Here is a 22,596-nt window from a genome sequence, read left to right as displayed (position 1 = left end):
TTTGACTAAAAGGCTGCAGGTGTTAAATTATGTATGTTGATTAAACGTATTCATTTAATAAAGATCACAGAACTCTCGCAATTTTACCTTGCTTATATTTTCAGAAGACCACAGTCATATTGCTATGCTGTTTGGAGTTATTAGTATTGGAGACAGCTGTCAGCATATAACACTGTTTTATTAGTTAGCCTAAGGCAATCTTTCAGTAAAGTTACTTAGTCCTGAAAAAGCATGTGCATCTATACAACTGATATAAGAATACTATATATGTTGTTGGGTATTTAAATTATTTTGTAGCAGTTCAAAATTGTTTACCTTACACTGAAACTGCACAAAAACAGTTTATAGGAACAATAGACACCTAAATAATAGTTCTGGTTGTCCAACTCCTACTGGCCCATTAGACAGTTTAGCACATTTAAAAGCATTCTCAGGCATCTTTTTTTTTTACCTTAATTCCTGGTAGGGTTAGTAAAACTGTAGTAGTAACACAAGTAATAAAAAAAAGTTTAGTATTTGAAAGGAAAACATCCAGGGTGGGATGTATACAAAAAGTATAGACAGGCACCTAACTGATGGCATGTACTTACCCGGTTGCACAGCTCTTCAAATGTGCAGTCCGCTATGGTCCCACAAGTCTTGTTCAGTCTCAGTTCTCTGCCTTGCACTTTCAAAATCCTTGGTCGAGTTACTATGGGAACATTAACAAAGACTTTGTCTTGTCCAGATAATTACTACTACGACTACTACTACAAAAAAAAAAAATCATATCTCCGAGCTTGGAAATGCCTGGCTGGATGAATAATAGCACATGATTCAACACATGAATTAGACAAAATACTGATACAATGACAGCCACTTGAGGGTGCAGCATCAACCCATGTACACCAATGGAACTTATTAATTGGTCAGTGGAGATTGGGTATTGTGTTCTAAATGTATTCTCTTTCAAGAGAAATTAACTTACGTACTATCATTTTGTTTTTGAGCCAGCTCATCAAACTGCTTATCCATGACAGCCTCCACATCAGCTTCACTTGTGCTACAGTGAAAAGAATAATAGAATATGAATTTAATAACACTTGAAGCCAACATCAAACAGCTGCTGGAGCCCGCTTAGCTTTTTGCCCATCAAAAAAAAAAAAGGAGAAAAAAAGAACAGGATGTTATACTCTAAATACAAACATTACATTTAGAATAGACATTAATGCAGGGAATATTAACTCTCAGGTAGATGATTCTGCCTTATTTGCATACACTGAATAGCATCCATACTTGAAAGCTGAAGCCAGTAATGAGGCAATAGAGGCAAAGCAAATCCATTAATGCTATGTGTACACAATGAGAAGAAAGGATCCAGCTTTTCTCCTGCATGCAAAATAAGAGCAAATAGGCAAAACAGTCAAGCATCCAAAGTAGCCACCTTTGAAATCCAAACTGAAATGATGTGCAAGTGTTTGTGCCTGTATGTGCTCTGTAAAACAAACTACTAATCTAACTGGTTATGCTAGTTAAAAGGATTAACTTTGTAAAACTAAACTTCGAAAAACAAGTGATCTTTTTTTTTTTTTTTACTAAAAGTGCAGCTCAAAATATATACAAGTTGTATTACATTTGTTAATTCATGAAGAACCTTATCAATTATTTATTTTCAAATAAAAGCACATACAGTAGTTTTTTTTATTACTGTTAAAAATTCCTAATTGTTTCATTATGAGGGGGGGGCGGGGTTGGTTTGGAGTTTTTATTTAGTTATTTTTTATTCTGAAGCATTTTGATGACATCGTGTTTTATTCTTTTTCTGTCACCACGGACATTGAACGCTATATTTCAAAACACACACATACATACATACATACATACATACATACATACATACAGTACACACACACACACATGTTCATGCATAGGAATGTGAAATAAACTATATTCCAGTGATAAGAACATAAGAAAGGTTACAAAATGTGAGGAGGCCTTTCGGCCCATCAAATACAACTTCCTACATTATTAAGCTCCTCTATCGGCAACCCTCCAACCACGCAATATTGTTCTATTGTTTGCTTTTGAAATACATTTAACTGGATACTACAATTCAATTATCTAATTTAAATTACTATTCATACACTGAAGAATCATCTTTATTGATTGAGGTCACATACAGCCTATAAAGTTGCTCATTTAACTGATCATTTTTACTTTAAGAATCAGATATTAATATCAGATCACTGGAACTGTGTCTTTTTGCTCCTTATCTCCCAATACATCATTGCTGAAAACAGCACACTCTTAGTAAAGAGAGGAGATCTCAGTAAATGAAGCATGGTTGTCTGTGCAATACGAGTACTGTGCACTCCAGTAATGTTCTATTAAAAAAAAAAACACACACAATCATCTTTTTTAGGTTGCAGGCTACAATGTATTCACAACTTACAGGTAGTAGAGTTTTCCAGCAGCAGGCAAACTTCTTTTTCTGTAGTCTATCCCAGAGTCCAACTGAAGGGTTGTGCAGTATTCCTACAGAAAAATACAAAAATAAGCAGAGCTTTTAAAACTTTGAAAACAAACTAAAAAAAGAGTCTGTCTAGTTTTTTCTTTCATTGTTTATACTTCCGCACTTTACCATAAACACACACCTGGGGCAAACCACCCCCCTCCTCTTTTAAAACCTGTCTGCACTACACGACTGTGTATTATAGCAGTATGAGGTTATAAATAATCAGCAATTTAAAATCGTAACACTGAAATTAAAAAAAGGGAATTGCCATTTGTCATGTACATATATTAGTTATTTTCAATATTGGATTTTTTATGTTACTAACCTGTTTAAATGTAAAACAATTCAAAATGTATGGAGCACCTTTAAACGCAACACTAGTGGAATCTTAGAATTAAAAGTATACTATATTAGTATTCAGCAACAGTACTTGCAAATTATGGAATCAGTGCATTTCTGCTATCCTCCTTCTTGATCTGCGAATAATTAGTAATCACTACAAAGCTAGAAGACCGAAATATTCTATTCTTCAGTGCTGTCAACTTTCATCTTGATCCATGTTTTAATGAACAGAGTTCCATTTCTGAGGCAATTTGTTGAATAAGTCATAATTACAACCCGACATGCAAAGAATTGTAACACAAAAGGAAATGTCATTTCATCAACCATTGCAACCCTGTGCTGATCTTCAATGTAAACAGTTTCAACACTGCATCAGAAAATGTACATTTGCCTTGTTTCTCGTATAGCCCAACACATGTGCTTTATTTGGTGGCCTATAGAAAAAGACACAATCAGTCATAATTTCATGGAGCACGGCTGCTATTTATAGCAGAAGAAACGCCTTGGCATTTTCACATATAGGTTTGTGATTTTCATTTTAGAGGCTTCATTAAAACTTTCGATTTGATATATGCTACATCCTCATAAACTTTAGAAAATCATAGAGATCTACACGTACTGTAGTATTGCTTGCTAGTTTGCAGTTTGTTACATTGTGATGTATTGCATTACCAAGGTTGATAAAATACACACTATGTTTTATATTCTTGAACACTGAAAGACTTTCAGTGCTTGTCAATCAATTGTACTAGTTTATTTCAGTATTGCTATAAAACACAATTTATCAATGACTTGGTGTATTAAAATATTTACATTTTTTAAAAGAAATTATAATTATATTTTAATAATTATAATCCCACCCCCATGATTTTCTCCCAATTTGGAATTCGCAATCGCTTTTCCCTTCACCGTAGCAATTGCCCACATGGCTCAGGAGACCCGAAGGTTCAGTGAGCATCCTCCGATCCCACGACCAAGCCAGCTTCCTTTTTCACCCAGGAACTCGAGAGCGTTCAGCTCATGGCTCGTAAATGAAGTTTAAAATGTACAATATATATAAAATGTCAAGCATGATACCTCTTATGAAATGCAAATCATGTCACTCAACGGGTGGAGTGATTAAAGTAATTCTTTTCACAGCCACTAACCACATGACAGGTAAGTAAATTATGTTGAATTAATATTATGAGGGAAAAACGTCCAAGTATTCAAAAGCAGCACATAGAGGGGACTTTAATGAAAGCAGCAAGAACAGAGCGTACAAACTCATTATAAAATATACAGTTGCAACAAAGAGAAGCAGGAGTCCTTGGATTAAAGCGCTTTAGACAATTGAGTGGTAATGGAGTACAGGTTAATGGCTTGCCTAATGGAGCCACAAAACCTGTTCCAATCTTGGGAGCTTGTTTGAAGAACCAGAACCCTTCTTAAAAATTATTTTGAAGCAGCAGAAGCTCTCTGAAGTCTTAAATGCTGATGTAATGTCTTTTTGATGACTGTATCTCATCTAGCATACACAAGTATGCATATTTAATTCTGTAGACGAAGGATTTGTAAAGATTCTGAACCTTACAATGTTACAGAACACCTAACAAAGTTTACAAGGAACACAATACATTACCTTTGCTGTGTCCCATGTTGTCCATATCACAGTGTTATATTTTCAACTGGGCAACACACTTCAACATTTACTTGGGAGCATTTGCCCTGAGGGAAAAAAAGAGGTCTTCTAAGGATCGCAGTGTATGCAAATCAAACTCCTTTCTTTCTGTTCCCACAATATGCCACTTATTTCCAACGGATCACAAGCTTTGTTGCAGGAGTGAGCATTATCTGGATACACTGATGCTTAGAAGAACAGCAACTCTCTCTCCTGGCTAACGTTCCCGAGTAAAAGTGAAAAAAAAAAAAAGAAATCTAGTTTATTCAACTATGATGTGAAAATTAAAAAATATAAAAACTACCAGGACACTATATATATATATATATACACACATATATATATATATATATATATATATATATATATATATATATATATAAAAAATAATGTAAAAATGACTTTACTGTGATATGGACAACATGGAATACAGAAATGTCTTTGTTGTAAACACTGTGGGAGGTGCTGTAACGTTTTAAGTAATTCCAATTGGCAATGTGCTAAAGTTAGGCTAACCCACATTTCTCATCTTCAGATTCACCCAATTGTCTGAACTGCAATTAGAAATAAAACTTTTTTTTTTTTTTTACCAACATGCCTTGAATTAAAAAAAAAAAAAAAAGAAGAAAATTGAGAAGGTGCATTGAGCTCTAAACAAAGATATCTAACTCTTTTGGTCTGATGAGGTCCACTACCTCATTACTAACAGCAGAAAACATTTGATGCTTTTTTTTTGTTCAGTGACAATTGACTAGCCTCAAAGCACTCGGGGTAGCTCTAAAAGAGGGGGGAGTGGAAAGGGGGGGTGGGGTTTGTAGTCCATTCATCATTTTGTGTCTTACAGACACTATGTAGAAGAAAAAAAATGCTTAAAAACACTGCCTTTATGCTGCCAATCCTGATCGACTCTTCTTAGATCAAAGATTTTTCACTACTGGGGCTTTCTGTTCTAAATGTATTCTGGCTGAGGACAGGGAGACAACAATGCATACATACTAATTATGCCTAATTATCTATTCCCTTTAAGTGTGACCAGCTTTGGCCAGGACCGTTTGTTACATGGGTTTCTCACAACCTCCCCTTGCCCTGTCCAGTCCTCTAAAAGAAATGTCTTTTGAAGACTGTTGTTGGCTTTAGTCCTCCCATCCTCCACAAGAGGAGGTTCACCTGTATTATATACTTATTCCATTCTTAACTGTGACAGATATGCATGTAAAATATAGGGAATTTGGTGATTCCCGCTTGCGCGGGAGCCTTGAAAACACCCTCTCCTGTGGGTCTTGTCCTCCTGATTTCTTTTCATGATCTAAATGAGACGTTTATTGGATTATGATTCTTCTCTACAGACCTCCGAGGTGGCCTGGGACAAAAAGCTTAAAAATCTCTTGTGGCTATACTAATTGCCTTGGGATTTTCAGAGAAACAACAACTGATTTCCCATTACATCAGAAGGCTAACACAGGGGAATGGTAATGGGACTTGTAATCAAACTAATGTTTTTTTTTTGTTTCTTTTTTGTTTTTTTTTAGTGTAAGCAGGGACTTGGGCAGGTATGCATAACATAAAGGATCCACACATGTTAATGCTGTAGTTTGGATTTAAGATGACATGGTTTAAAATGGGTTCCATATTATTAATCTAACACTGCCATTCCTCCCCACAGAATTCATATCACGCTGCTCTTTTATTTCAGATTTGAATGTACTTAAAGGGCAAGTTGGAAGGGGCATGAAATATCAGTGTCATCTCAAGTAATCGTGTTGTTCTTGTTGTTTAGATTTACTTTGTATTATTTTCTGAGCTCTCAGAATCATGTCCAACATACAAGTATATCTATTACACCAATGTAACTAATAACCTGTCTCTGTAGCTCATTTCTTCTATGTGGTATTTATGCTGATGTATTTCTTATCTCCACAAGTGTTACAGGAGGACTGGTTATTGGTTACACTATGGTGTAGTACATTGATTACTTCCCTCAATGGTCTTATGGTTGCCACACACAAAATGCTCACAGTTCAATCATAGTAAAAAAAAGAAGAATAATAATACTGTCTCTAGTGTTTTTTGTCCCATTGTATCTGGTGTGTGGCAACCATTACTGCTAATAAGATACTGTATCTCCAGGTAGGTGGATATTGTAACATTATCTTCAAAGACAACAGTCATTTTATATATAAATACTTTTTTTTTTAAAAGTAGGTGTATGTGATTATTCACCGATATGACTACCAACAAAATGCGTCACTGTATGTCATGATTGTTGTCGAGTGAAAATAAGCTTCTTTTTAATATTTTAAAAACCTTCCATTGCTATTGTCAAACATATTTGATGGACTAAAACTGCCACAAGCTAAAAAAAAACCAAAACACATTTAGTTAACTATTAGAAACATTAAAATAAGATGCCACACAAAATCTAAAATGTTAATCTTAAATGGACCTTTTTAAGCATTTTACCTATGGATCTGTTCAAGACAATTTCCAAGCTTTGTGAATCCAGTAGGAACAGAAAGAACAGAAAGAACAGACAAGATGACAAATGTTCAGTTCAACTATTTTTTATTATGATGAAACAGAAAACCATCACCAAGTAACTGTTGCCCAGCTAACTGTGAGCCTTCCACCTGCTGACTAATCCTACCACATTTTCATTCAATGCAATAACAGAATAACAGATTTGTGCTGTAAAAGTGTATGCAGTTAACACAAGACTTCTTTCACATAAATAAATTTCCAACCAATCCATGGTTAACAACTCATCTCTACTTTGCATTGCTTTATTCCAAGTTGATTCCCCATTAGCCTTTCTGCTTCTCCCTGCACACCACTAATCACCAGGATTTACCACAAGACTACTTCATTTTGACTGAAATGATTTTCTGCCCAGTTGGAACACCTCCTCCAAACACCCCTTCAGAACAAGTCCTTTGCAGGAGCAGCATTGTCAAGAGCTAAAAGGGATGGCGGTCCTGCTGTTCTGCCTGCAATCTTGGTAATAAAAAGTCAATTGATAAGTAAAGACATCACTGGAGGATTAACCCTGGCACTCCAGCTCAGGTGACAGCTGAGCTGAGGTCACAGGGTCCTGGCACTGACCTCCAGGCCTGGTCTCAGCTCATTCACATCTTATAAAGCTGTTGTACTCTCATGGTATTATGAAGATACTGCCTGACAGCTCTGGTTTTATCAATTAAAGCAGGCCAATGACAAAAAATGGTCATGTTTCCACAGCATTAGGCTCTGCTAGAATAACCCTGCATTACAAAAACCAGATGGTACGACAAAAGCTACACAGAATCATGCTTTAAAAGTAGAATGGTGTTAATCATTTATAAAGTGGAGTAGGCAATGCTTAAATAGGTGACTAACCTATGGTATATAAATTAAGTTTCAGTAATGTCAAGTGAGAACAACAAATGCCAAGGTTGTGTGCCAGCCTGTTCTGCTAATATAAGAATATGAAAAGAAGGAACTTCATTTCACATAAAATAAAAACTTGGAATACTGTTTTTACTTGACGTAACGTGGAATTTGAGGTAGAGCCAGCTCCCCCTCAACAGCTAATCAAAACTGCCCAAATTCACCACTGAACTCATTTTTAATGTATTAATGCAACCAAGACTTAAAACCTGTTGCTTAAAATGTGGGAATGCAATGTTACTGAAGATTTAGTTCATAAGCTCATTTTAACTTTATATAATTACTATATACAAATTGCAAGGCTTATATTCTTATATACTTCACACAGCTTTCTTTTGTGTGTGTATGGTGGAGACAGCATGTTATGAAGTACATTTTTATTTATTTCAGATTTGTCAATTCAAGGTAACACTTTGCTGGTATCTAATTTGTACAAAAGATTAACAATATAAACAATAGGCTGAAAAAGTTGTAACAATTTTAATCTGTGGCAAGCACATCACTAATATTTAGTTTATTATTACATATTTTAAAAATGCGATTGTAGTGGTAGTGCTCTATATAATGTGAATATTGGCTTGCATAAATACAATTAAATTTCAAAGCTGCAAAATATGTTCTGTTGCTCACTTGAACTCTAACTTTGAAATGAAAGCAGCCTATTAGTTCCCATCATTAGCTGACTCTTATTAGCTAAACCCTCTTAATTAATATCAGGAATGTATCCTTAGTACCTTTGTGAGGATCAAAGAAATAATGCTCCGACCTTTATCAATATTACAGTCAGGCTGAAAACATAAAAATACATGACTTTCTTTACCTTCAGTACTGTAATGAATGGCACAAAGTTAGCCCTCTGAAGCCCATTTTTATAGAGGTCTGAAAGAGAAAACTGGAATTAGCTTTGCTATTTAGCTTTAATAATGCAATTTATTCCCTCCCAGATTGACAAATAAAGCCGCTATTGATAAAAGGAACATATAACAAAAGGGATGAACAAGAGCAGACATTGATTTCTCTATGAGCGACACATGAAATTCATTACATTCCCGAACAATGATTGCCAAAGAAAAGCTGCGCTGCACAGAACACATCTAAAGGCTGCCAATGAAAAGAGATCTTAACTGGGTCTGGAAACACATTACCTTTCAAAGAGAGCAGTATAGAAATATAACAAAACCCTGCTCAAGCTGTTTACATCAACTGTTGCAAATATGAACTACTATTTAACGGAGCAGACAGATTTCCTCATTAAATTAGCTAAAAAGCAATACACAACCTGAATAAAAAACAACATTATCATCATCTGTTGTTATTAATAAGATACAAATACATGCAGATCTGAGAACGGTCCTCCTGTGTGGGATTATGAACTGTGCAACTTACTTGAGATGAAAACAAGTACCACCGGCACTAGTTAAATGAGCTTTCAGTTAAAAAAAGACATTGTCATAGCATTGAAGCAATCAGTCTCAGCACATGTCTTGTTAGTACTTTGTGGGGCTTAATGGCCAGGCCTAGGTATCAAACCCACTGCAAGCTGCATTTATGGGACTACATAAACAGACTTTCTCTGAAACTTCAGCTATATATCCATTTAAAAGAGGAGAACTTATCATGATCTTGCAATGATGTTTTTAATTGTCAAATAAATACACGCCATTAAAAAATATGTTATCAACACACACAATATATACTGATGCACAATGAAAACGCAAGAGTCTAAGTTTTACATCAAAAGTTCATTGGGCATATAAATAATGTTATTTACCACTTAAATAGTGAGCAGATGGGTCTGTTGATTGTTTCTTGGGATAACAAAATACTGAGCTCAAGTCATGTGATTTCATAAAAACACCAGGTGCTCAGTGTTTGAGCTGACTTAAAATTGCCAAAATGAGTTGATTAAGAATCTGTATAATAAATAGCTATTCGAAAAGACATGATTTTAATTAAACGCAAGAACAGCAAAAGATACGATCATGCCCTGGTTGCTATCGGCATGATTGAAGGAGGCCTGTCAGAGAGAAGTTGCCCGGAGAATGAGATGTTCTGCTTCAACAATCAGCAGACTAGTCCAGAGAAACCTGGAAGGCAGAGGGTCACCACACCAACCCAGGACCATCACATTCGACTGATCCATCGGTGTAATCGTTTTCAGACTCTAGTGGCTACAGCACGAAAAATTCCAGGAAGAAATTCAGCAGCTCGCCGTCTGCATGAAAATGATTTTTAGGGGTAACATGCTGACAACGGAGAGACGAAATCGCTATCTTCTGTGGGCCAGAGAACATCTGAGGTGGCGGCAGAGAGAGAGGTGGAGTTTTTTATTCACTGATGAATGCCATTTTGCCCTTGACAGACGACAATGTGTGTGGAGACGTTGCGGTGAGCGTTATGCTGACTGTTGTGTTGTTCAAGCCAACCGGTGGGGCGGTGGAAGTGTGATGGTGTGTGGAGGAATCTCCTTTAACACAAGAATGCCTTTGGTGCAGATTGAGGGCAACCTTACTTCTCAGCAATACATTGACGAAGTCCTTGAGGCAACAGTTTTTCTGTTCCTGCAAGCCAATCCGGAAGTGTCGATTTTCTAGCAGGACAATGCAAGACCACACAGTGCTAGGATTACCATTGCATGACTTGAAGAAAACAATGTCGAGGTCTTGCCGTGGCCAGCTTTTTCTACTGACCCGAGTCCAACAGAACATTTGTGGGACCAAATCGCCAGTGCCATCCACAGGAGACAACCATGACCAGCCAACCTTCACCAGCTGGCTGCAGCTGCACAGGAAGAGTGGCGGAACATCCTACAGCAGTCTATCCAGAGGATGATCAGATCTATGCGTCAACGCTGCCAGGATTGTGTTAATGCTCAGGGAGGTCATGCCCAATACTAACTTTCTAATGTTTTTATTTTGACAGTGTGTCACGTTTCATACTGAAAACATGATTCTTTGATCTGTATTTTTGTTCACATGTTCTGTAATTTTGTTTGACATCTATGTTTAAAATATCTGATTAAATCCATTAGACCTGAGTGTTGCATTTCTTTTGTGCATCAGTATGTATGTATATATATATATATATATATATATATATATATATATATATATATATACACACACACACACACACACACACACATACACACACACACACAGGCTAACTTCACTATAACGAACCCCCATGGGACCTGGAATGTTCGTTATATCAGGGTGTTCATTATAATAGGGTTTGGCATTTTTCTGTATCAGAATAATAATGTAACAATATAGAGCACTTTTATGAAGAATCCTTCACATTGATCAACATTTAAACGGTGTTGTGACAAAGGTACTCATGTCACATGTGTGGGTAACCGCAGTTGGAGTTGAAACGCCGGCATAGACGTGCAGGATTTAGTAAACACAAAACAGAAAGTAAACAAACGGGTCTTATGACGCTACCAACGATGGTAATGCACAGGGGACACATACAGAACACAGACAGGCAGCAAGTCTCAATCGAGCGCCCGTCTGCAAACAAGCATTTGATCAAACATAACTCCAAAAAGCACACAAAACAAACCCGTTTCCACATATAAATTACACCAACACTAATTTCCCCCAGTGCAGGGCAATCACCCTGCTACAGGTATGTTTAAAAGAAAAAAGTAAAGAAATGAAAAGGAATGATACACTTACATGCTGAATACAGGAATTACATGTCCTTTCTCTAGAAAGAACTAGCCAGTGTAGATTGCGCCTCACGCCCGTTGCCTGGTTGCAGTTTGTGTGAAGATGACAGACAGGCAACGTTTGAATTCGTCATACATGACTCGTACTACAATAGGTCACCTTTGAATTAGCGTTATCTTTGAATTAGTCAACCATGGTCTTTGTTTTCACTGAGAGAATAACACACTTGACTCTGGAGAAGGTTCAGTGTCAGTCAGTACTGAGATCGTTCTATCCGGGTCGATCCTGTACGTGATCGTTCTAATAGGGCTAATTTGCATTGAAAAAAATCGGTTCTTGCAGTCGGGATCGTTAAAAACGGGTGTTCGTTATAAGAAGGGTTCGTTATAGTGAAGTTAGCCTGTATATATATATATATATATACACACACCGAATGATCATTCTTGATATCCATTTTTTTCCACAGTATGTTTTTTATATTAAATTAGTTCATTCAGGAATTATTTTACCAGCTGGACCTTTACTTTCATTTTCAACAGACTATGCTTCGAAGCGGATTAATTTCGAACCCTGTTTATGGCCTCTTTGCAACTGTATTTATATAGTTTTTAAATGGCTTGTTATTTATTGAACAATTAAAACCATCATTGCATGAAAGCTCTTTTAAATATATATATATATACACACACTGTATATATATATATATATATATATATATATATATATATATATATATATATATATGAAGTTTCTGAGTTATTTTAATCTGTTTATATATTTAAAAGGCTTTCATTGCATATATATATATATATGAGAAAGATATGTACAACATATCGAAACGTTGGGCAGCTGGCTCTTTGAGCTAATATATATATATATATATATATATATATATATATATATATTGTAACACGATTCGCACTCACTCGGGTTCGTGCCCCTTTAAAAATACGACCCAGCACACAGAAATGGATTTTCTTGCGCGGTTGCGCTAGTTTTTTAATAAACACAAAAATAAAACAAATACACAAAATAAACACCTAGCTCTGTACGAGCACTAACTAACACATGGGAACACCCTGACTAACACGGGACAGCTAAGCTGTTTTCCCGTCCTTCCAAAACCTCAAACTTAAACACCCAGATTTGACACCGCACTTACTTTTCTTCTCTGGCTACTCGGAGACAGAGCACCTCTTCTGCCTCCTTCTACTCAGCAGTCCCGAACAGACTGCTTGCTCTCCTTTCAAACTCCCGCACCTGGACCTAATTTTTAATAACGTCCAGGTGCGGATGATAATTAACAATAAAACAATTAAACTAAACAATAAGCAAATTAAATGAAACAATAAAGCAATCAATACGGTGCATTCTCACATGTTTTTCTTTCTTTGCAGGGAGGTTTTAACCCCCTCCCTGCCGTCTCTCACAACCCGCTATATTACAATATATATATATATATATATATATATATATATATATATATATATATATATATATATATATATATATATATATTTGAAGTTTCAGAGTTATTTTAATCTGTTTATGTAGTCCCATAAATACTGCTTGCAGTGGGTTTGATACCTAGGCCTGGCCATTAAGCCCCATAAAGTACTAACAAGACATGTGCTGAGGCTGATTGCTTCAATGCTATGACAATGTCTTTTTTTAACTGAAAGCTCATTTAACTAGTGTCGGTGGTACTTGTTTTCATCTCAGGTAAGTTCATAATCCCACACAGGAGGACCGTTCTCAGATCTGCATGTATTTTTTATCTTATTAATGATAATGTTGTTTTTTATATCCAGGTTGTGTATTGCTTTTCAGCTAATTTAATGAGGAATTCTGGCTGCTCCATTAAATAGTAGTTTATATTTGCAACAGTTGTAGTAAACAGCTTGAGCAGGGTTCTGTCTATTCTGCTCTATTTGAAATGTAATGCATTTTACAGACTCACTTAAGATCTCTTTCACTGGCAGCCTTGAGAAGTATTTTGTGCAAGGACATCCTCCTGTGGCAGATAAAAAACATATACCACAAACGATCATTCAGTATCCTGTATTTATCCCATGCTATATATACACATGTGTGTGATATATATATATATATATATATATATATATAGATAGATAGATAGATAGATAGATAGATAGATATACACACATAAACACACACACTGTTTTCCACTGAATTTGTTAGTAAAATGTATTTCTAAAAAACCCAGCACAGTAGAAATCCCAACCGACACTTCAATACACGTCTATAGTGCTGTTGAACTGGCCTTGACTTGAATCCTGCTCTCTTGCCCTTGAGTAATGCTGTATTCTGACATTACAACTCAATAAAAATCAATTGGAATTTGTAGTGAAATTTTGTCTGTACATAAATCTGTCAATTCAAAAGTAAAACAAAATACATGCAAATGATATAAAATGAGGGGCTGGATAGAAAATAGAAGCCACAACACTGCCAATAGGGTGGAGGTCCACCAGTACGAAATTTGGTACAGTGAGGGATTTTTCAAGTAACTGATTATGAAAATACTGGTTTATTAACGTAAAAGTCAAAATAATGTGATACAATGCATAGGAGAGAAAAACTAATTTTGTACATTGAGGGTCAGATGTACTAAGATGGGCCAGTCGCGCAAACATACCGCAATTTGCATTTTCGTTGCGACAATTCGCAAAGTAAGCATTTTGTCTTATGTACCAAGAGAAAACATGTTAATAAAAAGAGAGCCGCAATATACTAATTCAAATATTTGTTGCGTCATCTTAGCGAGATCTTGAGCATTGCGAGAGTCGTGCGACATTTTTTTTGAATAAATAATAAAAATCAGTTTGTTCTATAGTGGGGCCCACACATTCACCCCCAAATAAAAAATGTGTTTCTATCAAAAAGCTTTTCATAAATCACACAGTAGCCCCTCGCTAAACCGGACAAGTCTGTCTGACATAAGGAGATGTCAGGTTTAAAAAAATACAATAAAATCACACACACATACATTTATAGAGCTCAATGTATTTTAAATGTATAAATCATTGTGCTGAAATAACACTAATGTGTTTTTGGTAGGCTGCACTTTACATTATGAAAAATATAAATTTGTACAGTAGGCCCACACAGTATACAGTACAGTAGTAAAATCAAATGAATCCCTAGCGCACTTTCTTTTTACTTTATTCTGCTGGAGGTTACCGGTAACACAAAATAAACCATGCTGCTGCATTGTACACATTGGTGTACAATGTGAATAAAAGATTTTTTTAAATTGAAACTAAATGATTTTAGCATTTATTCTCGTTAATACGAATTTCAAGGAACCAGCAACACATTTTGCATTATACCACTAATTCGTACCATCATGAGTAGCCTTTAAGCCAAATGTATACTGTCCGTTTTTATTTAAGTTAGGTCAGGTGTGCAGTGCTAAATTGTGCACAATTACAAAACACCTGCACATTAATAGAATAGGTGTGTTTCCTATTCTTATACAGATGCTCAATATGAACTGGAGGGAAATGACACGCTCGGGAAACCAGAAATGTCTCAGAAATTTGGTTTTCAAGGCTTGTAAGTGCACGCTGCTTTTAGGGAAAAATAGATATTTGGCTGTTCGCCTCAAAAGCGCATTGAACACAACTAGCAACGCACAAGAAAAAGAGTACTGGGAAATGCCAGCAACTGCTGCCACAGTCCCCTGAAAGGACCCAGAGGCAAGATACTGCAGGGTGGACAATAGTTTGACCACTGCAGGGATAGCACGGCTTCTCTGGGTGACAGACTCCAGGTCATCTTGTAAATCAGACAGCAGCTCAAGAATTATGTGGCTGTCGAGCCTGTACCTGTGCTTAATTTGGTCTTCATTTAATTGAAGAGGGTAATGTGGGTACGAAATACCCTGTATCTTCTCATCCTACAAATCACTCGTTTTTGCTGAAGACGATGTCTCCTTGTTGCAATTACAGCGGCCGTGGCTTGGGGATAGTGTTTTTCATACTGCCTATTAAAGGTTTGCTAATTACGACTGTTTAAAACATGCTTTCAAAAGTTCTTAACAAATTGATGCAATTGTAAGTGTTGCAATTGCTGACAGCTTTAGTACATCTCATTATAATATTTGAGAACCCTGATTTGCACATAACTGCATTTTCATCTAAAGTTGAACCGCAAAGAAAAACTGCTGCCGCAAAGCATTTCCTAAAAAGTTGCTAACAGCATTACGCATGTTTAGAACATTTCACCCGAGACTTCCGACTCGTCTGTGACTATTGCGACAGGCACAACACTTTAGTACATCTACCCCTGAATGTTTGGAATTTTTTGTATTTCTGATGTCAGTTAACATAGTGGCTCCTAACGGTAGCTGCACGGTGGCTTCAGGAGGGAAGCGGCACATATTTGCTCCTATGTGACCCTGACAAGGCAAATTCCCCAGAACAGGGTATCAATTTAATTACTGTAAATGATTTTTTTAATGTTGTTTTAAAAGTATACTAATTGATATTGATACTTCTGGCAAACACAAATATTTTCTTGCTCTCCAAAATGTTGTACAGAGCCATTTTTCCAAAAAGATTAGTATATTAGTATTATAAATATAATGTATATTCCTCAGTTTGCATACCTATTGTAAACTTAATTTCATTAACATTGGTTGTCTCCCAGATTCAGTGGAAGGAATGGTTGACATAGGCATGCAAAACAAGGCCCATCACAGAACACATTCTATTCATATATGACAGGTAATAATTGATAAACAATAACCTCAACCTTCTAAGGAATTAAACTAACTAGGGGAGTAAAAAAAAGCACCATCTAAGGACTGTTCATGGTTCAAGTGTAACCATGTAATCCACTTGTGCTTATCAATTTTATCTAGCAAATAAGTGTTCAGCTGGAGCCTTTCATGTAATGTATATCTTATTATGGAGTTGTTATGCATTTATGCATAATTTACCTAATTATCTAAAAAGGTCTTTATTAAGTTCTCATAGGATTTTTATTCACAGAGTGATGTCAGGGAAACTTCTCTGAATTACACTGAGCGCTGTATCACAGACGGGGCACTTGAATGACAGAATATTAGCATTCTCTAAGAAGATACAAGAACATTATCCCACTGTATCTCTTAAATATGCATAACAGCATTCGTCCATGACAAGAGGATATGATAATTAACTCGCCCAGGTTTTCAACCTGGAGTAGGTCTGCGAAGTGTACATTCAAGGTTGCACATCTGTTGCTACCACGTTTTGATATTACAACTGAAAGTAAAGGTTTTTTTGAAACCTAGTTTGCTCCTAGTTTAACAATTAGTTTCTCTTTTTTTTTTTTAAAAGAGTTAATTAAATATGGCCAACGGTGTGGAAGTACAGTAGCAACACCTATCAAGGTTGCAAATATCAGCTGTTATTCCCTTTAATGATGATTACATGACAAAACATTAAATAAATAAGAACTGGAGAATTTTGATCTCACCTTCTGGAGGCCTATTGGATGTTGCCACAACAACCACTCCATTTAGAAACAGGTTTTCAAAGAGCCGCTTTAAAATCATGGCATCTGCGATGTCGGTGACCTGTGGAAAAACAACCAGAATAACATTTACTTGCTTGTCTCACTTTGCATTTTATCTCCTACAAAATTATTTGTAACTTGAAATTAAAGTGGCAGAGAGAAAGCCTTCTAAATTACCAGAGGGAAAATAATGCTAGATAATAAATCAGCAAAGAGAGAGCATGACATTATCTCTCAAACTTACAACCTGTTTCTTTACAGACGCTGATATTTCCTTTAAGGATTGTTAAATGACTCAACATTGCATTCTGTTAACAATCTTACAGGTGGGAGCTGTAGAAAACACACACCACCACTTCCGAGGACTAATTAAGAAAGAACATGAAGCACGGTTTACTGGCTGTTTTACATTTCTATAACCCTTTCTGGACAGGGACCCTTGTTTCTATGCTGACTGTAAATGGTCGCGTAGCTGTTTTCCAGCAAAACAAGGACAAGTAGCCAATATATGGGGACTGAGATAATCAACTGCTTTTGAAAATGGATTGATATGAAATTGAAACTATTGCACAATGGCAGACAAAACAGCTCAACAGATGGCCCAACACAAAAATAAGCGGCTTCATTATTTTTTAAGTGCCTTGTATTACTGTCCATGAATAATGAGGGCCAGCACAGTTCATTTTTTTTGTTGTCTGTACAAAAATACACATCTACAAAAGCAGTTTCAGTCAAAATGCAATTTGAACTGTATTATAATAGTACCATCTATATATAACACCTGCATTATAAAAGTAAATGTAATGTAAAGTGGCCTTTTAAACATGATGTTTGTGCTAAGACAGTAAAAGGATTTGGTACATGACACTCCAAATGTATTTTCTTTTTCTTTTACTAATAGGTTTACTTTAGGGTTACACTTTAAAATAAAATGTAACTGAAATAAAATATACACTGTATACATATCCATATGAAGTTAGCATAAATCTGATATACATTCAATGCTTAAAAATAAAAATGAACAATAATACATTTAGTAAAGGAAAGGTAGCATTACAAGCATTTTGCAAAAATCACTGGGGTATCTTTTGCCACTCTTCTCAACAGCTCATTATTATCTAAGACTGTCCTTCTTCAACCCAACCCAGCACAGCTCGACTGGATTAGGAACTGAACATACAAAGCATAAACTGAAGAAATGAGGAAAAATGCACCAAATAAAAAAAGTAACTAAAACAATATCTAATTAAGCCGTTTGTTAGTAATTTTTCTACTTTTTTTTGGTTTTTTTTAAATCAGTTTTAGAATTTGTATTTGTCCCTTTTCTCCTTTCAGCAGAAAAAACAGTGCAAAGATGAATTTGGAGTAAAAAAATTAGCTTTTATAATACAGCCCAAATATGTTGCTCCTTACGTGTATAATGCAGTGCTCCCTCGTTTTTTCACTAAAACAGTCAATTACTGTAGGCAAGGGTACTGCAAAGTGTAGTTCAAACTGTATACAATGTATTAAGCGACCACATTTTCAAATGACTTTACAAATGGAGTCATTGGACTTTAAGATTTAAAATCCAGTATCTATGGCTTCCAGTCCTCACCACTAGTGTATTGATAGCAATGGCACGTGGTGTCCTCTGTTCTCTGTAAGCCAACTGATGAACAGATGGAAATACAACCTTTCCCACACTACTCATCCTAACGCATCCCCCCCACCAAGGTCTTAAATTCACTACAATGAACAGACAAGGACTATACGATGCCACCAAGTTAATCCAAAGGACCCTTTCAAATAGACAGAGACCTGCTATCCTGCTGTAATATTTTCAATATCAGAGACCTGCTATCCTGCTGTAATATTTTCAATATCAGAGACCTGCTATCCTGCTGTAATATTTTCAATATCAGGACAATTCCAAGTCTTTCTTTACACTTTATGTGGACTTTCAGCAAGTAATTCCTTACACTGGTATGTAGCTTACAATTGCATAAAAATCACTGCTGAAAAACAAAATTTGAACTGTCAGTATCATGACATTCATTTATTTAATTTGTTCTGTGCCTACCAATACAGCTAGAAGATGCCTCATTGTTTGGTAAGGATCTTGGACACAAACATGATGTAGTTACATGCCAATGTGCTCATATGACAGCTGTTCATGTTTTAACAGCTTTTCCCGAGGTTTTATCGTATTCTATTACTTGCAATTTCAATAACTTGTAGTGATATGTTTTTTTTTGTTTTTTTTTACTGTACTTTATAAATCAGTTTGTTATATATATATATATATATATATATATATATATATATATATATATATATATATATATATATGTATTCATGATGCATTGTATATATACATGTATGTATTGTATAATTGCTTTGGCAACACCTGCTATTGTAAGTCATGCCAATAAAGCACCATTGAATTGAATTGAATTGACATCTTTACAATTGCATAAGTGGTTCTCTAGACATATGTAAAAAAAAAAAAAAAAGTGAGACACTATATGAATCAACCATACAAGCAGCTTGTGCTAGTAACATAGCTCCCCCGCCACAGCTGCAAATTAGTTACCTGTATGATGAATATTTGATGACAACTGTATACAGAATAGTATAGAACAATAAGCAATGAAATGTACATACAACCGTCTCCCCTATATCCCTCTGGAAGGGGATTTCAGCAGGGGATAATAAATATCGCAGTTTCAACTGTTCTGAAATTCAGTTAATTTACTGAAGATTCATAAAAAGTTAAAAGTGCTAGACACAGATAAAATAGTGATATTTTACAACTAAACAAGCAGCATTTTAAGGGTGCAGGAATGGGACTAGTACCCTATTCACAGATCACGACCGATCTTCCAGTAAAACCTGGAATGGCAGATTTGTTGGTTGACGATAAAAAAGCAGCACACATAGTTTAACAATGGATATAACATGTAACATGCACCTGAAACTGCACTACCCATAATACTTAACTGGACATTATCTTATACTCAAATAATATTCAGCGTGAGACTTCAAAAGACATTTTTATTTTATTTTTATATATATTTACAAATTTTGGCAGGTTGAAGCTTGCCATATTCACACCTGTGTTACAAAATAATAAACTAACATTTTAAACAGCATCCACTTAATAAAGCAAGAGTCACTTTGTTTAGATGGGTGCAGATGTACTTTTTTATGTGAAATCCTTACTTATGCAGCTCAAGAGAAGAAGAATTTTACAGTCTAACTAAGCAGATAACAATAGCTGAAGCATTTTCTTACCCTGGGCTCTTTCAATACCTAGAATTAATTACAAATTGAGACAAAAGAGAAGACTACAAATTACTGATAATGGCAGCCTGCTAATGGAAAAAAATTGAGAAATGTCATTAGCATTAGCAAGACAAAAACATTTTTTAATGACCTACAGTAGCTTTCCATTATGACTCGCTTAAGAAGAAAAGAGAAAAAAACGGAATACTTCATTTACATGAGTAAGAGCTTGGAGCTCCATCTTCGTTTGATTGGTATAGCTCCTTGTAATGCATTACACATGTAAGCATGTGTTTTCAGTATTTAGCTAAAAAATAAAAGCCAGACAGTAATGTAGACTTTTAAATCACAACAATCTTAGATTGGAACAACAAAATACAATAAAAGCCTGCAATTCAAAGTTTAGCTGTGCATTTATGAAGATGATGTCTTTGATAATCTGGACATTGCTCCGAGATAAATAATTGTACAATTATCTATCAGTGTTGGTAATCTGCTATTTGCTCAGATACAGTTACTTCTTTGCACATCTGTAAAACTGCCATTTATTTAATTTTTTGAGTAAGAGTAAAATTGCAATAATGACTGCAGTATTCAACTCTTAATGAATGGTTCTCAGGGGACTATAAGTGGCCCCCAACAGAAGCTATTGAGAACCACTGAAGTACCTTAAGTTGACAGAAGCTTCAATGGCTGCCTCAAAAATATTGACAGACTGACTGGGAGGCCAATAACTACACACATTCTTCACACTGTACCGAACAACTCCTATTCTGCCCTCACTATAGGGCAGAATGCCTCTAGATGGCTCTAGCTGCACTTGCCAGGGCTATAGGCTGCCGCAAGGATGCAAGAAAAAAAACAAAAAACAGCTAGGTTGTTAATAATCAGAATGTCTTTGAGTCAGCAAGTGATCGCAACACAATACAAAAACAAAAACGGGAGATAAATGATACAGACTAGTCAGCTGCTCAACATTAGTTTATAGTTTATGCATTTTCTAAATGTTTATTAGTTAGTTGTAAACTACACTAGGTGAAAAATAAATGTCAACATGTCTCCACTTAAGGAACTCTGTTCCTCTTCCCTCCCTCTCTCGCGAAATTTAAAAGACGAACCACTCCATATGCAAAGGCAAGTGGATCTATCCAGAAGGTAAGCTGATCATCTCAAGTTGAGTTTACCACAAGGTAAGTTAGTATGCAGAGCGAAATCATACAGCCATGTAAAGAAATAGGGCACAACAAATGTAGACACAACACATCTTACATGCTGCCGAGGATTTGTGGCACACTCTACAACCCGGTTTCTCAGAGACGTCGGATTCAGTGGCCAAGAGTTGCGTCGCACAGTGAAGAACTTATCTGAAGCAGCAGAGAGGAGCAGCAACTGGCTGTGGTTGAGACGGAAAGATTCTGGCTGGGGACAGGTAAGTAAGCTGGGCTGAGTTGAGTGGGGGACGGAGGGGGGTGATGCTGGGACGCCAGAATCACCGTCGAGCCCTCTTGAGGTGTCGTGGGCTAGTCGACGAAACACTGAGGATGGAAGGTGCCCACTTGAAAACCCCAGAGATGTACCCTACTTAGCTCAATCCAGACGGTTGTCATGCTGATGCGCTGGGGAGGCCGCACTTTGGTTGATCCCCGGAGCCAGCATCGCAGCCGTTGTGTGTGCTGATGCGCCAGGGAGGCAAAATAAGCTGATCCCTGGAGCCAGCATTACACTTCAGCCATTAACACCAGACAGAAGGATATCTACATCATCATATGGAAGGAAACGTAAATGGATGGAGACGCATATGGATCACATTAGTTTACTGTAAAGCTACGTCTTAGTTGGTGCTTATCTTGGCGAGAGCCGAGTTCAAATCAGCATGAAGTTTTAACATCTACTCTCGTGTAATGGAAATCATGAAGATCTGGATACGTCCAGTGACTGCTGTGAATAGTGCAGCTGGCAACAAGGGAAAGACCTCGTGACAGCCTGGAGAGACAGCTGACAGGAGGAAAGAGACCCCACTGGGGCTGGTAAGGGTTAGCTACCCTTGTCGGCAGTATCCAGCTCTGTGTTTACAGGATGCTGGAGACACCCGCCCAAGGCTTCTAAGAAATTAAAGAGAAAAATACCCCTAGAGTCTGCGAGAGCGGGGGAGGAAGATGACTCAACGTTGGACAACACGGTTAACGACTTAGGAACGGAAACGGATA

General features: G+C 36.4%; 1 protein-coding gene across 4 annotated transcripts in view; it reads right to left on the bottom strand.

Moving 5' to 3' along the window:
* afg1la (AFG1 like ATPase a) overlaps positions 1 to 22,596 on the bottom strand; it is a 58,286-nt gene that overhangs the window by 8,141 nt on the left and 27,549 nt on the right. For 2 of the 4 annotated variants that reach the window (XM_059025674.1, XM_059025675.1), the window contains exons 6-11: positions 17,084 to 17,183; positions 13,557 to 13,610; positions 8,740 to 8,798; positions 2,432 to 2,514; positions 972 to 1,042; positions 591 to 691 (exon numbers count right to left, since the gene is read on the bottom strand). In XM_059025674.1, the coding sequence (XP_058881657.1) occupies positions 591 to 691; positions 972 to 1,042; positions 2,432 to 2,514; positions 8,740 to 8,798; positions 13,557 to 13,610; positions 17,084 to 17,183 (468 nt within the window). The remainder of the gene's footprint in view (positions 1 to 590; positions 692 to 971; positions 1,043 to 2,431; positions 2,515 to 8,739; positions 8,799 to 13,556; positions 13,611 to 17,083; positions 17,184 to 22,596) is intronic. The other 2 variants (XM_034017616.3, XM_034017617.3) reach the window with 1 other exon arrangement.

The sequence above is a fragment of the Acipenser ruthenus genome, chromosome 6 (genome assembly GCF_902713425.1).
Source record: "Acipenser ruthenus chromosome 6, fAciRut3.2 maternal haplotype, whole genome shotgun sequence".
NCBI classification, from domain to species: Eukaryota; Metazoa; Chordata; class Actinopteri; order Acipenseriformes; family Acipenseridae; genus Acipenser; species Acipenser ruthenus.
The sequence above is the reverse complement of the archived record's forward strand: the minus strand, read 5'-3'. Positions and strand labels throughout refer to the sequence as shown.